General features: G+C 44.8%; 2 protein-coding genes across 2 annotated transcripts; both read left to right on the top strand.

Moving 5' to 3' along the window:
* The first annotated feature begins 7,565 nt into the window (after positions 1-7,565).
* Positions 7,566-8,737, top strand: LOC6546951. The gene is made up of 3 exons (XM_001974565.3): positions 7,566-7,659; positions 7,984-8,316; positions 8,376-8,737. Exons 1-3 carry the CDS (start codon positions 7,612-7,614, stop codon positions 8,688-8,690), a joined length of 696 nt encoding a protein of 231 aa, XP_001974601.1. The 5' UTR covers positions 7,566-7,611; the 3' UTR covers positions 8,691-8,737.
* Positions 8,738-9,247: 510 nt separating this feature from the next.
* LOC6546952 (bifunctional endo-1,4-beta-xylanase XylA) lies at positions 9,248-11,457 on the top strand. The gene is made up of 3 exons (XM_026981078.1): positions 9,248-9,334; positions 9,412-9,729; positions 9,798-11,457. The coding sequence occupies exons 1-3, from the start codon at positions 9,278-9,280 to the stop codon at positions 11,373-11,375; spliced, it is 1,953 nt and encodes a 650-aa protein (XP_026836879.1). The 5' UTR covers positions 9,248-9,277; the 3' UTR covers positions 11,376-11,457.
* Positions 11,458-22,814: the final 11,357 nt, after the last annotated feature.

Genomic DNA, 22,814 nt, shown 5'->3' with positions numbered 1-22,814 from the left:
ATCCCACGGAAAACGCCAACAAAACCCCACGAAAACGCCACGAAAAACCGGCAGCTGGCAGTGAGTTAAGCGAAGCGTTCCAGATAGAATTTGAGCGCAGTAAATTTTTCAATAAATATAAATATTCGATTCGCTTTCGTTTGCCTCCGTTTCGTTTCGATTCGTTTCGTTTGAAGTATTTGCTTTTTGCCTTCGACTGGATACACTCGCTGGTCTATAGTTTCCCCTTGTATTATGTTTGATAATCCAGCAGCTTGCCTCCTTTCTTATCGGCTATTTTCGTGCAATTCTGCTCGCTTATTTTCAATTTTCTTGCCGCTTTGTTTTGCTTTCCCACTTGTTAGTCAGTGCGACAGCGAAAATTTCATTTCATTTCACTGCATTTTACGTGAAATTCAATTTAACGTGCTGGTATTTCGCCCGTCCACCTTTTACCCCGACCTCGGTTGGCATTATTCCGGCAAACATAGCTCACAATTTCCATCGCTTACACCGCCATTTTCCAACAACCAACAACCATCCAACAACCAGGGTGCATTGTTCGCTGCCCGTTGTTCGCAGTAAATAAAAGGCGACGCAACAAAGCAGAAATGAAGAAATTCCCCAAAATGGAAATGTGTCACACAATGTCGTTTGGGCTTTTCTTTTTCCACCGACTTTCCCGTGGCAGCGTGTTAAGCGCCCGAATGAGCCGCAATATCGGAATCAAAGGAATTGCAGGACACAAGAAAGGACTATGACCATAACCGAACTGCTGACTTCGACGAACTGCCGCCAGTAGTTTTACAGCCGCTCATTTTCATTTTTCAAACATTTTCCGTGGCATCCCATTGGCATCGAGCGCCACTTAGCCAAATTGAATATGGAAATTGATTTTTATTGTAATTTTTCTCGATACACTCGGCCGTTGGTATCCCCCCAACCGTCAGATTAGATTATCCACCAGTTGGCATCATCGATTTCCCCAGGAATTTTTGGCGGCGAACTTTGGACAAAGTTTATTGAAATATTTAGCGGGAACTTAAGTAATAAGTTGCCGAATCAGTACGCAAAAGATTAAAGTCCAATAAACCAGAGAAGGGAAACTCTTTGCCAGGCGGCGAAAACCACTGGCTAAAATTGGGTTTTCATTGGAAATTACTGGTAAAAGTTTGTCCACCAGATAGTGATGGGCTTTTAAGCCCTTTGCGCCGCAAATTAAAGTCCCCTCAAGTGCTTTCAGTCACCTTCAGATGTTGCAACAATGGACTTTCTGAATGTCGTCCGACACTGATTGCTCTTTTTGAAATGCTGATGCTGACGCTGATGGCTTCCACTTCCCCCAAAAGTTCTTAATTATTTTTGCACTGACGGAGCAGGGCGAAACGAGCCGCCTAGTGGCCAATTATCCGCCATAATGCGGTGATTTAATTTAAAAACCTGTCACAGAAAAGGCATGTGTCAGTGGCGGTCCCTTCTCCGACGGATTTTTCCATCTGACAAAGAAGCGCGAAACGGCTTTGTTTCGGGCCATATCTTGTTAATTATGCCCAAGGCTGCGGGAGTGGAATGGGAGTGTATGTTATATGATGACAATGACACCTTTGCATGTCCGAAGCGCTGCAATTTACGACTTAATCTGCGCTTAACCAGGCTGCAAGAGTCCTTTGTCTTTCGTTCGGTGCACTCTTTGGAGCTCCCCCAAACGAACAAGTCCAAAGCCAGCTTACAGTGCAGTTTATATCCGCTTAAATCATTTCATTATGGCCAGTTGGACAAAGGGACAACTAGCTTAGTTTGCTGGCCAGGCCAAAACCTAGCTGAGAAACAATGCACTCGATGCAGGCTCGATTGCTGTGGGAAAAGGATTCGACACATGCCAATAAACTTCATCCAATTATGCTCTACTAGCTTGGAATCTTCCAAATTGGAAAACAAAGGCGGAGCCCCTAAGTTTGCCTGCCATGTCTGCATTTTAAGTAAATTGAGAGTTAATTTTTATCCTATCATCCGGTGCTCATGAAATAGATTCGTTTAAGTCTGCAAGTAAATGAGTCTTACAGCAAACCAGCTGCCAAGTGGATTTTCGTTTCATTGTATCCACAATTTTGCTGGCATGTGCACCCACTCCTCGCCATCTTGCCACAACAATGGCCGCAAAATTTCAGCCAGATCCTGGGAAAATATGGCCAATGAAAGGGCTCGTTCTCGGCTAAGACGAAGAGTTAGGCTCATTTATCATTCTCCTGATTGATATTTCACAATTAATAATTGCTTGACGTTCGAGTTGATTGGCATAATGTGAAAATTGTGCAGATTGCCCAGACTGAAACATAAGAAACTAGAACTCTACGATAAAGAGGAGAGCAACTTCTATCATTGGCAAATTTGGTCCACGATATTGATACTATCATATTGATGCTATCGAATATGATTCGCTTTTGAGATTTGATTTCAAAGTTGCAGCTCAGATTTCACTCCATTTCGACGTCCACCGCGGCCCCGTTGAAGGTAAAAAAGCAGCGACTTACCACTTAATCCCGCTTAAGTAGCCACCCGTTCCTCATTCCATTTCTCATTCCCACTCCTGCGATCTCCTTTTAAAAGTCCTGCCGATGTGCTGCCGCAGACCAGTTGAAATCCCGTCCAGATCCTGGCCGAAGCCGCAGTCGAAAGTGCAGCAAAAATCGAAAGCGCTGGTGGTCTTTGTCTTTTGTTTGCTGATTGCATTACGTTCTCGGAGCTTTCGGCAGATCTGCTGGAATATACATACCTCTCTGTATGTAGAGCAAAAGTTTTAAATTAAAAGTCCAACGCCAGCTTATGGAACAGTTTATAGCCGCTTAAGCCGAAGGAAACCATACGGACGGGATTAAGTGGCTGCGGATTGAAAGGAGGCGGAAAATTTCCACTTGGTGGTCGAAACAATGGACTCGGCCATTGGCTATCGTTTGCCGGTTATCGCCAGTATGGCGCCATAAAACTGAAAATATAATTACTTACTTTTAGCCGCCCCACCTATACATTTCAATTGCCAAATTCACCCGAATTTTAAGTGACGTCAAACAAATTTCAGGCGAGTTTCTTTGCTTGTAATAAACAATTTTTCCCTGTTTGATTTCGCTTGCTCTTTTCGAAACTTTCGAATGAAGTCTCCGGGGAAATGGAAAGTAAACTGTTGGCACATGTGTGTTTATATTGCTAATAACTTGACGTCTGCCTCTGTATTTGTCTTTGGCGAAATGAAATTAAATTCCTCGTGTCAGTCGAGGGAGCATTTAGGCTCCAGCCTCGTTTGAAAAGCGCTGGGGCTGCGGTAAAGGACTCCTCCTCCTGTCACAATCAGAAACGAAGGCCCCGGGTCCGGAATGTGTGCGTTGCAGCCAGGGTGCTGCGATATGTGCCACTCGTAACCCAAACTAAAATAGAACTTTGATGTCGGGCGACATCAGCAACAGTTTGCTGGCCAGCGAGGATGGCACTGGGATAATAATGGCCGGGGGTTCGGGGCGAGATGGCGAGTCCTAATTAGTTTTTATTACGATGCACATGTTGCTGCCATTCGTTGGTCAGGTGCTTTCCACTTTTCTGTTGTTCCACTCTACACTGGGCAAAAATCTGTAGCTGACTTAATAAGTTCCATTTTCTTGTAAAGTTATCCTAATTGGCTCTAGTATTTGTAATTTGGTGGGGGAAAATTGGTTGATAGGCCGTTGCCCATTTTCATAAAGCGCTTTACAGCCATTAGCTAATGGCTACCCCTTTTTTGCAGTGCACGGGCAACAAAAGCGGCAACAGTCGCTTCCGATTCGTGGCTGTGCTGCTGCCGGAACCGGAAACGGATGTGGATGCGTGTGTGCCGGGGTCCAGCGCAGCAAATGCAACTGTTGCAGGTGAAATGCAACTGCGGGTGCAACAAATGCAGCGACCTATGCAGGACGTATGAGTACTGTGGAGTGGCTGGGAGTGGTTTTAAGTGCAAAACGCATCATGTGGTTAATGCACTTTAATTGCCCTTGGCCAACCCAAACTAACCCGCTGGCAGTGGTGAACAGTGCTGCAGTGCAGCCCACCTGACCCACCTGAACCACCTGACCCACCTGCACCACCCACTGGCCCGTGCGCACCATTTAACTTGATTAAAATTCGCATTTGGATAACTTTGAGGCACTTCTAAACCGTAACAAAGGCGGAGCGCAGCACTAAAACGTAATATCCACCAGTAAAATCAACTGGAAAGCCCGGACCAGCCAGTAAATCTACGACACACAAAGGAAATGTTACGGCTCAGCCTCTCTCGCTCGCACGCCGAGTGCCATCCCGCTCTCTTCCGACAATTCCCCGGCGTGCAATGAAAGCGTTAATAAATTTCATGAGTCCTCGCATAAAAACTTCCGCCCAGCTTCCACGTCGACTCGCTTTTCTCGCTTTGAAATGCAAATTTCTGCTCCTACGCTGCACGCCGCCGACCTCTTGCAAAAATGTAAATCACATTCACAATCAGATTAAATCTCAATAAGCATTGGACTAAAATTCAAATGCCATTTTGCCATTAGACCGCACAAACATTATCACAAAAATCAAGGCCCCCAACAAAAGTTTCCCGCAGCTCTGCCCCTTTCACAATTTTCCTCCCATTCAACCACACATATGGCGCAGCAGGCGGCATTTCCCACTCCCATTTTCTTCTTAGTATTTATTTAAAAACATGGCAGCAAATGCGGAGCAACACGAAAATGTTGCATTGAATTAACATTTAGGGAACACAAAAAAATGTCCGTGTTCGGCAAACAACAAGAACTGAGCTACATGTTACACATTTTTAATGTTCTCTGATGGCGCTAAAAAAAAGAACAATAACGCACGAAAAAAAATAAAAAAAGTGCAAACTAAAAATAAATTAATGCAAATAATTTACAATGGAATAAAGTGTTGACAGGGAAAAGTTTTCCCTGCGAAATTTGCATAAAAAACTTATTACCCATTTACCTTTGCGGGAGAAGCAGTCAACTTAAAGCGCAAAGGGCCCTTTCAACATGTAGAGTATTCAAGGGTGCGTGTTTAAATGATCGATTTTCATGTGTTAAGTGAATTCTCAATGGTTGGTAACTTATCGTTTTAAAATCGATCTAATCGAACTTACTAAGTGAAAATACTATTTATAGGTAGAAAAACAGGGTATTACAGTCCAGCTTTCAGTTTACTTAGATACATATTACTCAACAGGTTTCAATGCCACATATCAAATAAGCAATATTTTTTATAATATGTATATTTTTTATAATATGTCTGCGGAAGAAGTAATAACTGCAGCTCAACTGCAATACTTGTCATGCTTCCTTAAAATCATTGACCATTAAAGCATATTTGATTTAAGAATCGGTAAAACATTCTACATGTTTAATTGCTTGCATAAATATCTAAACATCAAATAAATTAATTTATTTACGTTGCTTTGATTCCAAATGCATATGCGCAAACAAAAATGTATTTACACTCATTGGAAATTTACGGACACTTTCACGGTATTTAATTTTTGTTTGCCATCATAATCTTTCGAGTTCGATTTACGAGTAATGAATGTAAATTCACGTTTAATGCTTTAATGTCTGCTGCAATTATATAAATAAATGTAAGATCCTTTTCGAGGGGCTTCCACCACCGACTGCTGTGCTCTTTTCCGGATGCACTCTTGAAATTAAAACTGCCATTGTGCGTGACTGTCTAGACCCCGCATTTATTTGCCAGTTGAGCTGCAGTAAACAAAGGAGATGACAGCGGCAAAGGATGAAGCATTAACAAGAACGGCCGCAAACAATGCGCAACAATATCCATCCTTACCATTCTGTCGCGCACCGTACGCAGCATTCCATTTTTAATGACACCAGTCAACAGCAAATGCGCGCAGCTGGAGGTTGTGGACCAAAAGGACCTTCCGCTCGTATTTAAAGCGACACTCGAGCTGTTTCCCCTCATAACTCGCATAAATCATTGCGCTTTTCGGGCCCGTGTAATGAAAGTGCTTAACAGCTACTCGAGATCTGAACAGAAGCTGAAGAACACGCTGAAACAGATACAGAAGCCGCAGTGTAAAGCCACTTCAAGCGCATTACATGACTTACCACTCCACGGATCCCCAGGAGCAGGAGTCACTCCACTCCACCAAAGAGCCAGTGCTGCTGGGATTGGGAGTGGGAGTGGGAGTGGGAACCATCAGGCTGAAATGAAATGATATGACACCGGCAGCGACAACCCAATCTGATTTGGGAACGTGGGGGAACCATGACTGGTGGTTTACCTTGGTGACTGTCAGGACAAATAAGACGGCTGGCCACATTCAAATTAGCACTTGTCGCCCGGTAAATCTTTCCTCCCAGAAAAGTTCCGCTGGAGCAGATGCGCCTGGCAGGCAGAGCACTGAGAGAAATGCAGAAGGTAGTTAATTATCTTCCTATGGGTATCTTCACATGATTATCAAACAGCGTTCTTCATACACTCTTATCAATTTATTTATTGGGTTATTGTTACGAGTAATTCCTGAGCCTCTTTAAAGATTGATTGCTTTTGCCGGCCACAGACACTCGCAGTCATTCATTATTATTAGGTTCTAAGAAATAAATTATATGATATCTGCAGAATGATTTCCCATATCTACAGATATGTTTTTAGTGTAGTACCACCAAAAGTTGGCTCTGTCTGCACTTTATGCTTTTGATAAATCGTTCCAGTTGCGACGACTTTTCCACAAAGGTGCTTGGAACAATATCTCAGCTTATAAATCTTGTTTGGTCTATCGCAAGAAGTATGCGAATCCCCACATGTGTAGCCATTTTCCCCATTTTACCGGGGCGTTGTGTTTTTGATAAATACGCAGCCCCATTCCCAAGATACTTTTCCAAAATGTTCTTGTACACACACATTGACTGCCTCGCTAATTAGATGATAGTAAATTCGTCACCCAAACATTTGTTGATTATTACTTTTTTCAATTGCGTTTTTTCAATTAGATCGATATACGAATTCGGTTCGTGGCAACAGGTGATAACTGAATTCATGGAAATTTTCACGGGGTTTTCACTCTCGATGACCCTAAGCAAAGTTCCTTATCACCCTTGGGTCTATCTATTCTGAGAAGTGGCTTGCCGCTGTTAGATATATGATATATGGCCATGTAATGGAGAGATTAAAATCCCAGCTGAAGTGTCTATTTAAGGTTATTTCCCAAATCACTGACTCTCAAATAGAAAGCGATACCAGCAAGCCGAATGCCATGATTCAGCAGGGTAAAATTAGGTCTTATATCATAAATGACAGAGATAACAGCCAGCACAGGCAGACTTTCAGCCACCAGGGGGGTGTGCTGACTTATCAGACGACACGGTCCCTGATTGAAGTGTTATTTAACCTGGCAACCAGCTATCTTAGCCTCTTTGGATATGAGTCCTAGCTCTGGAAAGAGCCAACTTCGTGAGAATTGCTCATGTCTTCTTGCCAGAATTTATCTAATCGTATTGCATTGCCAATTAGCAGCTAATTTTCGACCCTGATGGATCTCTTAACTGGGATGCTGAGGTATAAAAGGCGCAGCAATTCTTCAGAGTCGCCAGATTGAAATTAATTGAAGCCATAAACATGCAGCTTTTCACACGAGTTATCCTCTTGGCCGTCACCGTTTTCAGCGTGAGTTCCATTACCAATTATGGTAACTGTGGTTTAAGACCTATCGAAAACAAAGTTAACTTGTGTCCTTTAAAGTTTGACACGCAATAGTCAATAGGTGTATTTATTGTTTTGGGGACAATCTTTACAACTTTTTTAATTCAACGATTTGGCGAGACGAGTCAATTTTAGTGGCGTGTGTAAGCTGTTATCACTTTAAAAGTTGATATTGAAAAATAATCAAACTTCGATTGCCGATTTTAACCACTTAAGTCTAATATTTAAGAAATATGTATTTGAAATCACTTGCCTAAAGCAATAAACATTATTTTGCCTTGATCTCAGGTCAGTGCCGTGCCGCGTTTCGGAGAAGATGTTGGTCTGGAGCAGGTCCTGTTTCGCATGGTCCTGGGAGAGGCTGAGGGTCGGGGTCTGACTCCTGCTGCCCAGACTTGTGCCGACATCTACGTGAATGCCACCGGGAAGTATGGCGATAAGTTGGCCAATGCCACCACCGCTTGCGAGGAGGCAGCCGATCGCACCAATGGTGCCAACACCCAGGTCACCAACGCCACCATCAACCAGATCCGAGTCCAGTTGTTGACCCTGGAGCAGAACCTGCAGCTGTGCCGCAACGAGACCGACTCGGCAGTTTTCCTGAACTGCACTGTGACCTCTGTGAGTGTGTTTACGTTACATACAATTCAATCAACATGCTGAACCCCACTTTCCACCAGTTCGACAAGAACCTCCAGCTGCTGGACACCTCCAACTCTCAGGCCTACCGAGCTAAGTCCCAGTTCGTTTCCAATGCCACTCAGGTGAATGCCGAGAAGTCCAACTGCATCAGCTCAGCTGTCAGCGAGGCCAAGGTTCAGTCCATCCAGGCGGCCAATGACTTCAATTCGTGCCTAGACAAGATCCCCACCCAGCGTGAGGTGCCCCAACAGAAGGAGCAGCAGAAGAAGGAGCTGCAGCTCACCCAGGTGCCCAAAGAGCAGGTGTCGCAGATACCCCAGCAGAAGTTCGAAGATCTGCCTTTGACCAACTAAGTTCAGAGAGAAATAATTAATAAACTGTTCAACTTCACAGAGATCAATCCTTTTAGAGATTCTTCTAGGCTTACTCAGAAATCAAATCTGTATCTGTAACAATCAATCTAGAGAGTTATATTTATCAATTAAGACTCATTAGGCCGGGTATTCATCGTATTACTTTACATTATCATTTTGATTCGGTTTTTTCCTTAGAACTGTCACCGCGAATTTTCCCCTATTATTAATGACCAATCATGCCATCAAGCCCGCTGAGAACATAAACCTGCGGAGTTTCCCGAACCCCTAAAACGGTTACTCACCAAAGTCTTTCAACTTTTTGCCACTTCCCCAGCCAGTTCCGCACTTGCAGGGCTTTATCAAGATGATGACACTTGGGCCACCCATTGTTATCATCAATTAGAATGCTAAAGACTTATCACCTGCCCGTCCGACTATTTGCTGATTGCGGTGGGCGCCCGAACAATTATAGATAAATCCAATTTAAAAAGGGAGAATAAAAACAAAATATAAAAAATTAAATGCGCGCCGCTTTAAATTGGTCACCTGCCAGCGAAGCCACCTCAGAAACGATTTGAACCGCCATGATGGAGGTTCCCTGCAAAATTTTAGCAGTGTGTCTGCTGCTCGTCGGCGCTCAGGTGAGCATACCAAGCCCACTGAGAGGTGGAGATGGCTCAGGGTGTGGGCTTATATAATCCTCAAGTGAATTCCCCAGGCGTTTGCGGCAGTTGACGCAGCCAGGAGTTCCAAGGAGCTTACCTGGCAGTCCCTGTTCTACGATGCTGTGACTGGAAAACTACAGGAGCCGCTGGCCGATGAGCTCATCGAATTCGATGAGTGTACTGCTCTTTACACTGTGGACAACATAGAGATCCTGCTGGCGGCTGGCTACAAGATTCGTCGCTGCGGCAAGTTGGAATCTAAGGATATTGAGAGATATTTGGAACGCCAGGATGCCGTGTCCACGAAGCGCACTTTCAAAAGGGAGTTGGATACCTGCGCACCTGCGAACCGTCAATGCTACGTGGATACCGTGAGTTTTTATCTTCGACTAATTAACTTTTACAGTAGAACTGTGACTAAGAGTTTTGTTACGAATAGGTTCTGAATCTATTCAGCTCGGTGCGCCCTTACCGCTACGATCGTCGCCGCCGCAGTGCCTGCATTCTCCGTGAAGTGGAAAAGGCACTGATCAAGCTGAATGCAGCTTCCATCTCTCTGGCCAATTGCATCGCCCAGAGTCAGCCACAGCCACTGCCGCCCCAGAACACCACAGCCGGAGGACCTGGATGGAACACTACACAGTTCCCCAACACCAATACCACTCCCAACTTCACCCTCACCACAATTTATCCGAACTTAAATACCACTACCGAAGGTCCATGGTTGGGAAACACCACTACTCAAGGTCCATGGTGGGGAAATAACTCTACTCAAGGTCCATGGTGGGGAAATAACTCTACTCAAGGTCCATGGTGGGGAAACACCACTACTCAAGGTCCATGGTGGGGAAATAACTCCACTCAAGGTCCATGGTGGGGAAACAACTCAACCGAAGGTCCGTGGTGGGGAAACAATTCTACGGAAGGTCCATGGTTGGGAAACACCACTACTCAAGGTCCATGGTGGGGAAACACCACTACTCAAGGTCCATGGTGGGGAAATAACTCTACTCAAGGTCCATGGTGGGGAAACAACTCAACCGAAGGTCCGTGGTGGGGAAACAATTCAACCGAAGGTCCATGGTGGGGAAACAACTCAACCGAAGGTCCATGGTGGGGAAACAACTCAACCGAAGGTCCATGGTGGGGCAATACTACTACTCAAGGTCCATGGTGGGGAAACACCACTACTCAAGGCCCATGGTGGGGAAACACTACTACTCAAGGTCCATGGTGGGGAAACACCACTACTCAAGGCCCATGGTGGGGAAACACTACTACTCAAGGTCCATGGTGGGGAAACACCACTACTCAAGGTCCATGGTGGGGAAACACCACTACTCAAGGTCCATGGTGGGGAAACACCACTACTCAAGGCCCATGGTGGGGAAACTCTACTACTCAAGGTCCATGGTGGGGAAACACTACTACTCAAGGTCCATGGTGGGGAAACAACTCAACCGAAGGTCCATGGTGGGGAAACAACTCAACCGAAGGTCCATGGTGGGGAAACAATTCAACAGAAGGTCCATGGTGGGGAAACAACTCAACCGAAGGTCCATGGTGGGGAAACAACTCAACCGAAGGTCCGTGGTGGGGAAACAATTCTACGGAAGGTCCATGGTGGGGAAACAACTCAACCGAGGGTCCATGGTGGGGAAACAACTCAACCGAAGGTCCATGGGGGGGAAACAACTCAACCGAAGGTCCATGGTGGGGAAACAACTCTACTGAGGGTCCATGGACAAACACCACCCAGACTCCACCGACAGACACCACTGCCTGGGACAACACCACTTTGGAGCCCAACTGGAACAGCACCACTCTTGGCCCCAACATAAGCTCCAGTGAAGGTCCATGGATCGGCAACTCAACCCAGGGACCCCTGAGCACTACCGAAGCTCCTGGGTGGAACAACACCACTGCCAGTTTGAACACTACAACCGTGGACGACAGCACCACCACCACGGGCAATTGGTTTGACAACCTGATGAACGAGATTGGATCCCTCTTCTAGACTCAAAAGCAACGAAAAGCACACCTCAACTGTGAGGTCAGTGCACTAAGCTTTAGGAAAGCAAATAAATAAAGTTATCAGCATGGAAAAGCTTTGCGATTATGCTCGATTGGCGGGCCAATCAATGCGGGCCGGGTTGATAAGTTGATAAGCCATGGCCTCCAATGGGAAGCGGGAGCTCCGCAAATTAAACAGAGACCGCAGCCACCCACTGGAGTACGGACTGATTAAGATTTATTAGCCAACTGGGGAGACCACGTGTCGCAGACGGTTGGGCAAAATGATGGATTTCAGTGAGACGTCAGCAAAATATTGCCGATACTCCGGACGTGGCCTTGAGCATCCGCTTGGAGTGGATGGGTGACTCCACCAGAAACCCGCATGCATAACGAGCTCGGAAGCTCCATAATTAGTTAGGATCTAGCGATGGGGCTTCAGTAATGAGCTGTCTGCTTTACTGAGTTGTGTTTCCCAGCTAAACCAATAAAATAATCATGGATTAAGTAAACGTTGCTGGTGGGGCAGAAATCACAGAGGCACTCCTGCAAAGGAATTCGAGCAGCCGGCCGAAGGTTGAATAATTGCACATGGCTGACATTTGCATAACCTCCTGTCTGGCAGTCAGCCTATAGACCGGTGGTGCAGAGGAGGTGCAGCGGTGGGGCTGCGATGGTGGTGCTACGCTGTGCTTCTGCCACACAAAGGGAACTGACCTAAACAATGGAGGTATGCGCAAAACTTTTAACCTCAGCGGCAGTAGATAAATCAACCTGGATCATCACCCACAGCATTCGTTGTCAGCACACACCTTCATTGTGTGTCCTGCGAAGGGTAAATCCCCGACAGATTCAAATGCACTGCGACAAAAGAGGGTAAAGGTAGCTCTCGTTCCAGATATACTCGTATGTTGTATAGCTTTTAGCAGCTATGCTATATCAAATATATCGAATGCTATATCAAATATTATTGTATTAAACAAACTATTTGCGCGCGGTGTATCCTCTCTCCATTTCATTGGTTTGCGGGGCTGCCAGTAACATTTACGCCGCTGGAAGTGTGTGTGCTCAAACATTTTCCCACACTGACCTGGCCACTGCAGCTATAAATTGCAGCAGGACCTTTGCCCACCGCGTTTGTATGCGTGCTGGTGTTTGCCTGTGTGTGGGTCAATATTTTTTCATGTTAATTCAACTTGCATGGGTGCGGCACACGGGGCGAATGTGTGATGGTGATGAGGCAAGTCCCGGGCTCCAGGAATGTAAATCAAGGCGGATGCCCACTACCGAATCCGAATCTCACTTTGGATCGCCATTGCGCTTTAACTTTTGCCCCGCATCGCGAAAAGTTTTAATGGAAGTGCTTGGATTTAAGCGATCAATTAACATTAATTGCCGAATGCAGGGCGAAACTTCATAAAAATGTTGGCCCTAGGTGATTAGATTCCAGACAAAGGATTGACCCTTTGGAAATCAAAAGTTTTCCACGGCCAGCATCCCCAGCATAACACTTAATCCAACGATGAGCGTTACGATGTTCTCCGCTAAATTGCCAATTAAGATTTTTAACGATACTGCCCGTGAAGACTGGGAAGATGGCAAACTTGAAATTAGTAAGTCATTAAAGTGCGACCCGACAGGGCAAAAAAGAGAGCAACCTGTCACGGAATCCTTAAAGAGCTTGCGCTAAAAGGTGCGGGTGGGCGTGGCTGTAAGGGTGGTGGTGGTGGGCGTGGCCATTGTGGGAGACACAGCAGCCGACAGGCTGACGTTTGGGTAACTAATAGGCCTTATTTGCATGTTAATTGCTCTTGACTAAGTCAACACCAACAGGAGCAGCAGCAGCAGCAGCCGCACCAGCGAGGGTAAACGATGGCATAAAAGTATTATAATAACAGTAGCACAATTTCCCAAGCAACAAGAATAATGAGCGGGCAAAGCGGCTAAGGAAAAACGCACTCAGACTGGGTGGCTGACAACCAACTCACGCTTTGCATTATTTTCAGCCGAAAAGTAGGCAACACCCGTCTAATGAACCCATTAAATTTACCAGCCCAATTAAATTATGCTGCCATTTTCTGTTTGTTTTAGGCCACACCACAAACCAGCACATTGTAACCCGACATTGATATCTCTGTGCTGATAAATCACTAGCGTCACATTCCCCGATGGTGGCCATAATTGTGTGCTGTTCGTTTTGCAGCATGCAACATGCAGTGCCGCACACTCGTATTTCACAGTCAGTCCGCAAACTATTTGCCTAATGACAACACATAAAGAAGCGTGCCGCAATATTCCAAAAACACAAATAAATAAATAGTTTTTCTTCATTTGCCGCTTGCGTTTCCATTTATTTTAATTTCATTTTTAGAATCTGCATATGCATTTCGCTGTGGTGTGTGGTTTTGTGGGACGAGTGGACAAAATGGAGGAAAAACGGATATAACAATTTCTCTAACTAACGCCATCAGCAGATAAACTAACAACTGAAACTTTGGCATACAAGCGAAATTATGCAAAACTTCTGGCAAAGCTAAGTCAAAGCCGTATATTTTGCCAGAGGCGAAAATAAATATAATCAGCACAAATATTTGTCATTTTTAGACAAATACTTTAATATTTGTAAGCTCTTGCGACGCATTTTTGCATAACTAGTTGATTAGTATTTATATTGCAGATATATATAAAAAATCATTCCTAGTAATAAGTAAAATATCTAGCTACATCACATTGAGCACATATTGGAAATCAAGCGCTTAAACATAATTTTAACAAACTCTTTTCCGGCTTAAAAAATACTATACTTTTAGAATGCTCTTCTAAGTAAAATATCAAGGTTATTTAGTTCATTTATATTCAAATATTTAGTTTCATTTCAGCCTAAATAAACTATTTAATATGGGTACAAGTTGATCTTAATAGCCCCACACAAAAGCCTTAATGCTCTCGAATGTAATTACTCATTATGCTAATGCAGAGTCCCTTAATATAATTATATAAATTTGATAACTGAATGGGAACGCATTTAATTGCAACAAATCAGAAGCGGAAAACAAAACAAATTAATTGAGCTGAAACTGCTAGCCATTTTGTTAAATCGATCAAAGTTAATTGAAGTCGGTTCGCGGCACATTTGCATGTCATACATATTTAACAAACAGAGAAACACTCGGCATACATGAGTGCAACAGCAGTGGAAATTAGCATAATTTCCACACGCAACATGCAACACGCGGGCTCTAATCAAAGAATTACCCTTCGTGCTCCTCAGCAATTTGCGCATAGTTATGAAAATGTACAATTTACCGCGAACAGAGACAGTCGAAAAAACAAGTTAACGAAACTCCAAATTGAAGCACGCAATTTCAGCCCCAATTTGTGGCACATGCAAGGCCAACTCGCAACAATTGCCGGGCACTAAAGATCGTACGAGCAATCCCGCTATATCGACCTCAACACATCATATAAATAAACCATTAATTTTCAATGAAACAGTGAAACCCTTTGCCACGTGCCAGAAAAAAGGCCAAGAAGGAAGCGAAATCACATGCAATAAAAATCGTAATTTGTATAGTAAATATGTGAGCGAGGTGTGAAAGCCATAAAATCACGAAGATATGCCACGTGCAAGACCAGGTGACTGAGATGGGGGAATACGGCCATTTGTGCAGTGAGTTACATACTTAGCTCACACTTAGGAAGCCCAGGCTGCTAACTATGAAATAGACATAGTCAGGTTTATCCTTATCTTTTACCGCAGGCCATGCCCATAAATTCACAAGTGCGCCCATTAACGCTCGAGTCTGGCCGAAGTCCTTAAAGCATAAAAGCCGCGTCCATAAATTTGCCAGCCTAATACAATGTCGCCTCGGCCAGCGAGCATAATGGCCTAAGTAAGCGGTTAACACTAGCAGAATGAGGGAAAATTCCCGGCGAAAAGCCGAGGGAAAGCCCAGACAATGGCTTTTCTCGACCTCAGCCGCAACTGCGGAAGACTCCATTAAATTGTCAATTGTAGAGAGGCAGCAGTGAAATGAAATTGAAACGAAAAAGTGAAAAAAAGAAAAAACACCTACCTATATATGTATATTGTGGGAATATATCTGCATGTCGGCCTCCTTCGTAATTGAACTCTACAATTGTTGAATTTACTGCAATTTTATGGTCTTCGGTGGACGCAAATTGTGCGCTCGCTGATTGAAATAAATTGAAGCTTAATGCCCGCGAATATTGAAAAAAGTTTTCTCGATTTAATGGGCTTCTGATTCAATTACGCATTCGCCGTGTGGGCCAGCAGCCGTCCGCATTTATCATAAAACTGGTTACCCGGCCATAATTACGGCTATACAAGTACAGCCGGCAGCTCCACATTCAATCAGTTGGAAAAGTGCACACCTAAACAGTTGAACAATTGAGCAGCGAAGCCATTGAATGGCCACACAACTTCGTGTAAACAATTGTGCACATAAATTGGCGTGTTATGTTAGTTTTGGGGGTAATCGCTTTTTGGTAATGCTTTGTTTTCCCTATTTTACCCCATTTTCCCATTTTTTTTCGCCGCTACCATTCAGTTGCATGCCACACGAGAGACTGGCTATTTAAGAGTTGCCATGTGCATGCAGCTGAATGCATTTCCCGCGAAGCGCAGCTATTCGCGTCCCAAGCCTTTTAGTTATTTTTTTGGGCTGGCTCAGCGGAAACCATAATAGTCACATAATGATACAAATGCCACTAAAGGGGTCATTATGCGAGGCACGATTGAATTATGTTACATGTGCCGATATGAGTTATGAAATTTTTTAATATAAATACAATGTGACCCGTCTTTTGTCCACCATGTTTTAAACAACTGCATGTTTCAATCAATGCCGACACATTTGAAATGAAACAGCAGTGAAAGGATAAACATTTATGCACACTTTCTTCATTTAGCTCTCATCTTAATCTTGCATTACTTGTAGCATTTCGCAGCCTGCTCAACAATTTGTGGTGCTTTTTGTGGCAGCTGGAAAAGCGCATTGCCTGCCACGTCCGCCCTTTGTTTTTCCTTGCTTTAATTAAAAATGTGCTCGCCTGCTTTTGTGCTGCTGCTGCTGCTGCTGCTGCTGCTGCTGCTGCTCGTAAAGCGAATGGCAGGCGACTTCCGACTGGGATTAAAATCAATGTCCTGTTCTCTGTCGCTCTCTGACTTCGGCCCAACCCGCCAACCCCCCAACCCTCCTACCCCTCCTGTCAAGGCTGACGGGCTGCAGGACTGAAGGCCGTTGGCTGAGGTTGAGGCTGCTACGAGGCTGCAACACTGAGAAGGAGACAATAAATTTCATATTGCCATAGGACATAAAAGGGCGTGTATAATATGCAAACACAATCAACGCGTCAGGACAGTTGCAGGCAGGCAGGCAGGGGGGCGGGGCGGGGGCTTTCGAAAGGGGTCGCCATGAAAGGATCGCCCACCCACGCACCAAACGCCCCCACGCCCGCCCCGCTCCCGCACGCATTCACATAACAATTCAAGTGAAGCACACATACGCAAATAAATGTAAGCTAAACTTTGAAGTGCCAGGCAGGCACATATTGCATATGTAATAGTTTGAGTGTGCGTGTGTGCGGCCTGCGTAAGTGTGTGTGCATAAAGCAAAGCAATATAAAAGGAAATAAACCGGCGACAGCACTGCCAGCTTCAGAAACTAAACGAAAAAAAAAAGAAAGGAAAAAGGAAGAGGAAAATATGGAAAATGGGCGGAGGAGAGCGGGGAAATATAAAAAGAAAGCCAAAGGAAGAAAAATATGAAGAGCAGAAAGTTTTTTATGTGGAGACGTGCAGAAATTTTTAATTTGCGGTTTGCCCGAGCTGAATCCGAAGCTGAAACTAAAGCGGAGCCATATAGCCACGGCTACATAGCCATGGCAATAGCTCTGCGGATGTCAGGCGAGCACGCCGCTTATTATGATTTACATATTTTCTATGCGGCTCCGGCAGCGCCCAAAGTTTGCCAACAGTTGGACATCCCGAGGCTCAGACAGAGCACATTTTGTAATTAAAGTTCACGAGGGCAACGTGGCATTCAGCATCTACATTCGATGGAAAAGCGGGTCCTTGCCTTCAGTCGCATTGTTGCTCGCTAGCCATTTTTATTGCATACACCCAGGCGCGCCAAGGAGCAGGCAGGATGGATTGGGTTGGGCTGGGTTGGGATGGATGCCACCAGCCCAAGGACCCCAGCTGCAAACGAGTTAAGTGCGCTCTAAAATATGTGCGGACACTGACGGAAAATATTTGCCAATTCTTCAGTTTTACTAAGCTCACCAATATCGAATCGTATTTTAGCCATACTCCAATAATATTATTTAGCGATATTAATGGACAAAATAAATGAGTTAAAATCCTATAGCTAATTTCCAAATAAATTGTTACAAATTTTTAAAATAGAGTTGTCAGTCCTTTTCTCGCAGTGATTTAACAAATGCGTTGACGTGCATACTTCAGACGCAGCTGAAGGAGCATCTGCAGGAATACCGGGGAAACGTGGTGCAAAGGAGTCTGGGCCATAACGCGCCCAACAATGCGAAGTCCGCTTCCTGATCTGCTGCGTACTGCGACCACACACCCTCCAAACGCCCCCTTAATTTCGCCCCTCGGTGTCTGTCATTTGCATATTTAAATTGCAGCCGAGCAGATTGTCATCAGCGCGTTTAAAACGTTGATAAATGTGTGCCATAATTTTACGTTGCACGCACTCACCCAAGCGCACACACACACTTGCAGCGAACAGCATTTTAAATGCTCAACACGGCGTATGAGTAACTTGCGGCTGCTGCAACGACTGCCGCTGGCGCACAAGCATCTTATGATTAATAAAGTTTTTCGATTTATTTCCGACACGCTTTCATCCGGCTCGCTTAGCAAAAGCGTTTAATCAGCTGACGGCGGTGCGGAAAAGATATGCGAGTGCTATAAAAAGTGGCATGTGAGGGATTAAATCAAGTGAGCAACAAAACGCTTGCAGCTTATCAAGCAAATTAATCTGATATTCATATTAGTTAACAATTGTCAGCAATTTGGCACACCCAGGAAATGCATTCAATTCAAAGCCATTCTTAATTTTATATGAGAAAATGGTGACGCCATAAGCTCAAATATACACCCAATCATTTATACTTGTATATTTGCTCCTTACCTTCCAACGCGGCCAGCTAAAATGCTGGTCCTGGCCACTTTTGCAACTCATTCATCTCCCTCTAATAGAGTCTCAATGTGTTTGGCTTGGTCAGGTGCGTACAGTTTGGACCTGGCAACCACCGGGAACTACCGTGCACACTAAGTTATGGTTTATTGTCCTCCCAGCTCCAAGCAGCCACAACTCCGCAGAACTCGCAGAGAGCAAACAGCGCAGGAGCCTCGGCAAACAGCAGCAATCCACCGGCACTCCGCTAACGGAGCTAGAGGAGCTATGGGAGCCAGGGGAGCTAGGGGAGCTAGGGGAGCTAGGGGAGCAAACATGGGAGCCAGAGCAGCATGAGTAGCAGTTGGCAAACACAGACCCACAAACACCGATCCGCCCAGAAACTCTGGACGCCCCATTCTGGCCCAGGCACCTGCACCTGCCCCTGCTCCATCATTCACAATTTGTTTCAATTTTAAATGCGTCGACGTTGAAGCCACCCACTTAACCGCCCAACGCCCACTGAAATGGGCGGGGCTGGTGGTCGGCGTACGTGTAGTTTTGGCGCGCACTGTGTGGGTGCCCTTGGCTGGTTGTGCATTTCAGTTTCAGTTTGAGTTCCATTTTGAGCGCGCTCTCAAAAATTATCACAGAGAATGTTTCAGCGCCGCTGTCGAGTGCGAAAAGGTTGGCCCCGCACTTAAGCAATGTCAACAGCAGCGCAGGCTTCACTGTACAAAAAGTAGCTAAGATATTAAGCTGCAATGAAGGCGGAGCGTAACCGAACTTATGTTACTTAGAGGCGGTGTTATCAATAAGGCTTATCAATAAGGTAATCAGAAATATTTATATTTTTTACTAACATTTTGGTAATAAGCATAGGCTCTAAGCATTTTAAATTAGAAATAATGTTAGAGGATGGAACGGGTATCCCTAGTGAAGTGCCCCCCTTGCGAGGATGTACTTCCTAATAGCCCGACAAAATGAGGAAGAACATTTTTAAATTTCCATTTGATGTGGCTTTGCCTCAGTGTCGCCACTTTCCCCCCGCCGCCTGCCGGCGGAAGGAAGCAAGGAATAGCTGGAGCAAAAGCTGCCGTCGCACGGAGACGATTCGTTGTCGCCCGGCATAAGCGTATTTGCTGAAAACGTAACGCTTGTTAGGACAGATAAGAGCGCACAGGATATATCCACTCGAGGCGGAGTACTGGGAGGCCGGGCCAGAGTAACCGGAATACAGGACCCAGAGTTGGAGTCGCAGTAGCAGTGGCAGTGGCAGTGGCAGTGGCAGGACTCGAGTGGGAGCGGAGCGGCCATGATAAATGACATGTTTCATTTGACATTTTAACAAAGTGTTGAATTTTTGCTGCTTACTGCAAGCTCGTTGGCGGAACATGAAAAAGTGAAGTGAGCGGTGGGGATCTTGGCACGTTTTTCCAACGTACTTGTTTTGCTTGGCATTATTTTTGCCCTGCCAGTTCCGCGCGAATTGTTTGGAAGTGTTAAATAAACCCAACCGCCAAGAAGCCACCGCCCACGAAAATATACACAGCAGGAGTACATATGTATGCATGTACATACTCACTTGTACCATGGCAACAGTATAATTTTTCAATCATGTTCGAGTGCTCTGGGTGGAACTGAAAACTCAGCTCAAACAGTGCGTTCTGTAAGTACTTTTCCCCTCGCAGTTCGCATTCATCTGGCAAGCGTCAAACAATTTGGAAAACAATTCTTTTTACAGCCAGCGGATTGGGAATGACATATGCGATTGCTTTGGTTAAATTTTAATCGAATGGGTTGTGTTTTCACGTCGTCTCGAAATCGAGCGATTTTCAGTGACTTTGTGGCGTGGGAAGTTAATGGATTTTTGTATTTAAGAATTAAAAATACTAGTGATGCTTTCTATTGCTTTAGAATATGTGCCACCCTTTGATATACATATCTAATAAAATTTACAATTTCTGGCACCGGTCTTAAACGTTTTCCCTTATAAATGTTTAATTGCCATAAACGGGACAAAAACGAAAAATTGAAGGGCTCAGCGAAAAGTTTTGAAGTACTGCCCCAAATGAAATTCGCACAGTTCAACATTTCGGGTGTCCTGTAGCAGATAAAAAACGTTGCAAAAAACACGCTGCAAATCCTGCTGTGAAAAACTGCCACCCAACAACACCTTTTCCGATGGGGGGTGGCCCATTTAATGCACTTCAAATTGACAAGTAAAACCGCAAACATTTGCTGACCCGCAAAAAGGGGAAAAAGACCAAAAGGAAAATGCGCGGCAATGTGCAAGCGGTCGGACCAATAAACCAGAAAAAAGAAGTGCTCATAAAGGGAACTGAAAATAACACATATATCGCATAAAAAGGAGTCGCTACAGTTAAACTGTGCCAATACACACATGCATTTGCATACAAATGTGCGGCGTGGCATGCAGCAAAAGCACCCAAAAAGGGCCCAAACAAAGGGCACAAAACATTTTTAAAATGGCCAAACAAAAAAGTGCAAACATTTAAGCGCACGGCCAACTGAAGTGAAAGGCGGCGAAACAGCGAAGCTGAATTGCTGCCAACTCACTAAAATGCTGAATGATGGGAATAAAAAAATGAAAAATGAAAAATAGGGCGGTCACGCACGCACAAGGGCGTGGCAGTCTGCGCAGTGTCTGAAACAAAGCCAAGCCATAAAAATAAATATAAATTTAACAATTTTTCTTCTGCCCAAACCATTTATGTTTGTCCGTTTGTTGGCAGCGCAGCGTGCACAGGAAGAAAATATTAATGTTCATGAATTTTATTTAATTTATTATTAATAAGCATTGAAAATACTAAAATACATATTTATATAAATATATTTAGTGTAATAAAAATGAACTCAAAATCAAGATCTGAAATCATCGAGATTTAAGAGCGTAACGTGCCGATATGGCTTTCCAAACTTTTTTGCAGTGCAGCAGCTGACACTAGCCAACTGTCCACAGCAGGGACACTTTGTTTTTGCTTTCTTTGGTTATATTTGGGTGTGTGGCGCGTGTGTGTGTTGTGTGTGTTGAGTGGGCGGTGTGGTGTTTGAGGTCAGAGCCCAGCGCTCACCTGGACGCCTTTTTAGCGGTTGACAATGCTGCGTCGCGTCGGCCTGCGTTTTTATGAATTATTTCGTAATAAATTGTCGAAAAGTGTTTTTTCGTTTATGCAGCGGGGGTATCACACACATACACAAAGACACACACACACACACACTTTAACAAAATTAAACGCCCCATTGAGTGCGTTGAAAGTTTGGCCGGGGTGGGCGTGGCGTGTCCCCCGGCTGCGGTTTTTTTGTGCGCACAAGAGAAAAGAAATCCAGCCGGGGTTGCAAAACACAAATATTTAAATTTAATTAACTTTATTTACCAGGGCCTGGTTGCGGCAGGCCGAGCTATTAAATTACAGATGGGTGGGATGGAACAAGAAGTGTGTGTGGGGCGTGTGTTTATCCAACAACTTTGCGTCAATCAAATCGAAGGCGTCGTAAAAATAGAAAGCAGACTAAATCGCTGGTAACCACTTCCGCCGGAAGTGCGATTTAGTTCCCTCACCACTTTTTTACGATCTTCAGCTGCTAATTTGGCGCAGTTGGGTCGCTGGGCCGAATTAGCATTAAAATAAAAATGCGAACTCTGTTAAACAAATAGGCCCGAAGGGATCGGGCCATGGATAAGTTATCCCTTTTGTCATAAATGTGCGTTTCGTAGACATTTCCAAATTGTAATACATCCGCTCAAACACACACGCACACACACACACGCACACACACAGGGGAAAGAATGGGGAAAACGGAAAAGCGAGCCGCATATGCGGGGCATTTGTTTAACTGAAAACTGTAGCCGGAACGGAAACGGAAATATATGCTGTCAGCATTTTATTTGTTTGTGAGTGCGTGATTTTTATGCTTCTCTGGCCAGGGCAAACAGGCCTCTGGGCCCCGTCGACTAAAAGGGCTGCAAAATAATAAAAGAAAACGGCCAAGGCACGAACGGAAAGCGACTTGGCAAAATGCGGCGGGTCCCCGTCTAGGGAGCCTGGGGGTCAGGGGGCCAGGGGGGCGGGCGGCCAAAGGGGGAGGTACTACTGGCATACAATAGCCATGGCCTGAAGCATCACTTTGTTAGCCGCCATTTGTGGAAATTGTTTATGCGAGTAGTTTTGCTGCTGTTGGCGCCCAATGAGCAAAAGTCCTGGGCCTGCCAATCTACAGTACACGCAAAGAAAAGTTCTTCAATTTTATTCAAAAAC

This window comes from Drosophila erecta, unplaced genomic scaffold (genome assembly GCF_003286155.1).
Source record: "Drosophila erecta strain 14021-0224.00,06,07 unplaced genomic scaffold, DereRS2 tig00000092-arrow-pilon, whole genome shotgun sequence".
Classification (NCBI taxonomy): Eukaryota; Metazoa; Arthropoda; class Insecta; order Diptera; family Drosophilidae; genus Drosophila; species Drosophila erecta.
The sequence above is the reverse complement of the archived record's forward strand: the minus strand, read 5'-3'. Positions and strand labels throughout refer to the sequence as shown.

Bases quoted from the DNA above. Each gene is read 5' to 3' on its own strand.
- LOC6546951 (XM_001974565.3), top strand. From the start codon at position 7,612: ATGCAGCTTTTCACACGAGTTATCCTCTTGGCCGTCACCGTTTTCAGC. The intron at 7,660-7,983 runs GTGAGTTCCATT...CCTTGATCTCAG, and splicing joins TGGCCGTCACCGTTTTCAGC to GTCAGTGCCGTGCCGCGTTT. The intron at 8,317-8,375 runs GTGAGTGTGTTT...ACTTTCCACCAG, and splicing joins TGAACTGCACTGTGACCTCT to TTCGACAAGAACCTCCAGCT.
- LOC6546952 (XM_026981078.1), top strand. From the start codon at position 9,278: ATGATGGAGGTTCCCTGCAAAATTTTAGCAGTGTGTCTGCTGCTCGTC. The intron at 9,335-9,411 runs GTGAGCATACCA...TGAATTCCCCAG, and splicing joins TGCTGCTCGTCGGCGCTCAG to GCGTTTGCGGCAGTTGACGC. The intron at 9,730-9,797 runs GTGAGTTTTTAT...TGTTACGAATAG, and splicing joins GTCAATGCTACGTGGATACC to GTTCTGAATCTATTCAGCTC.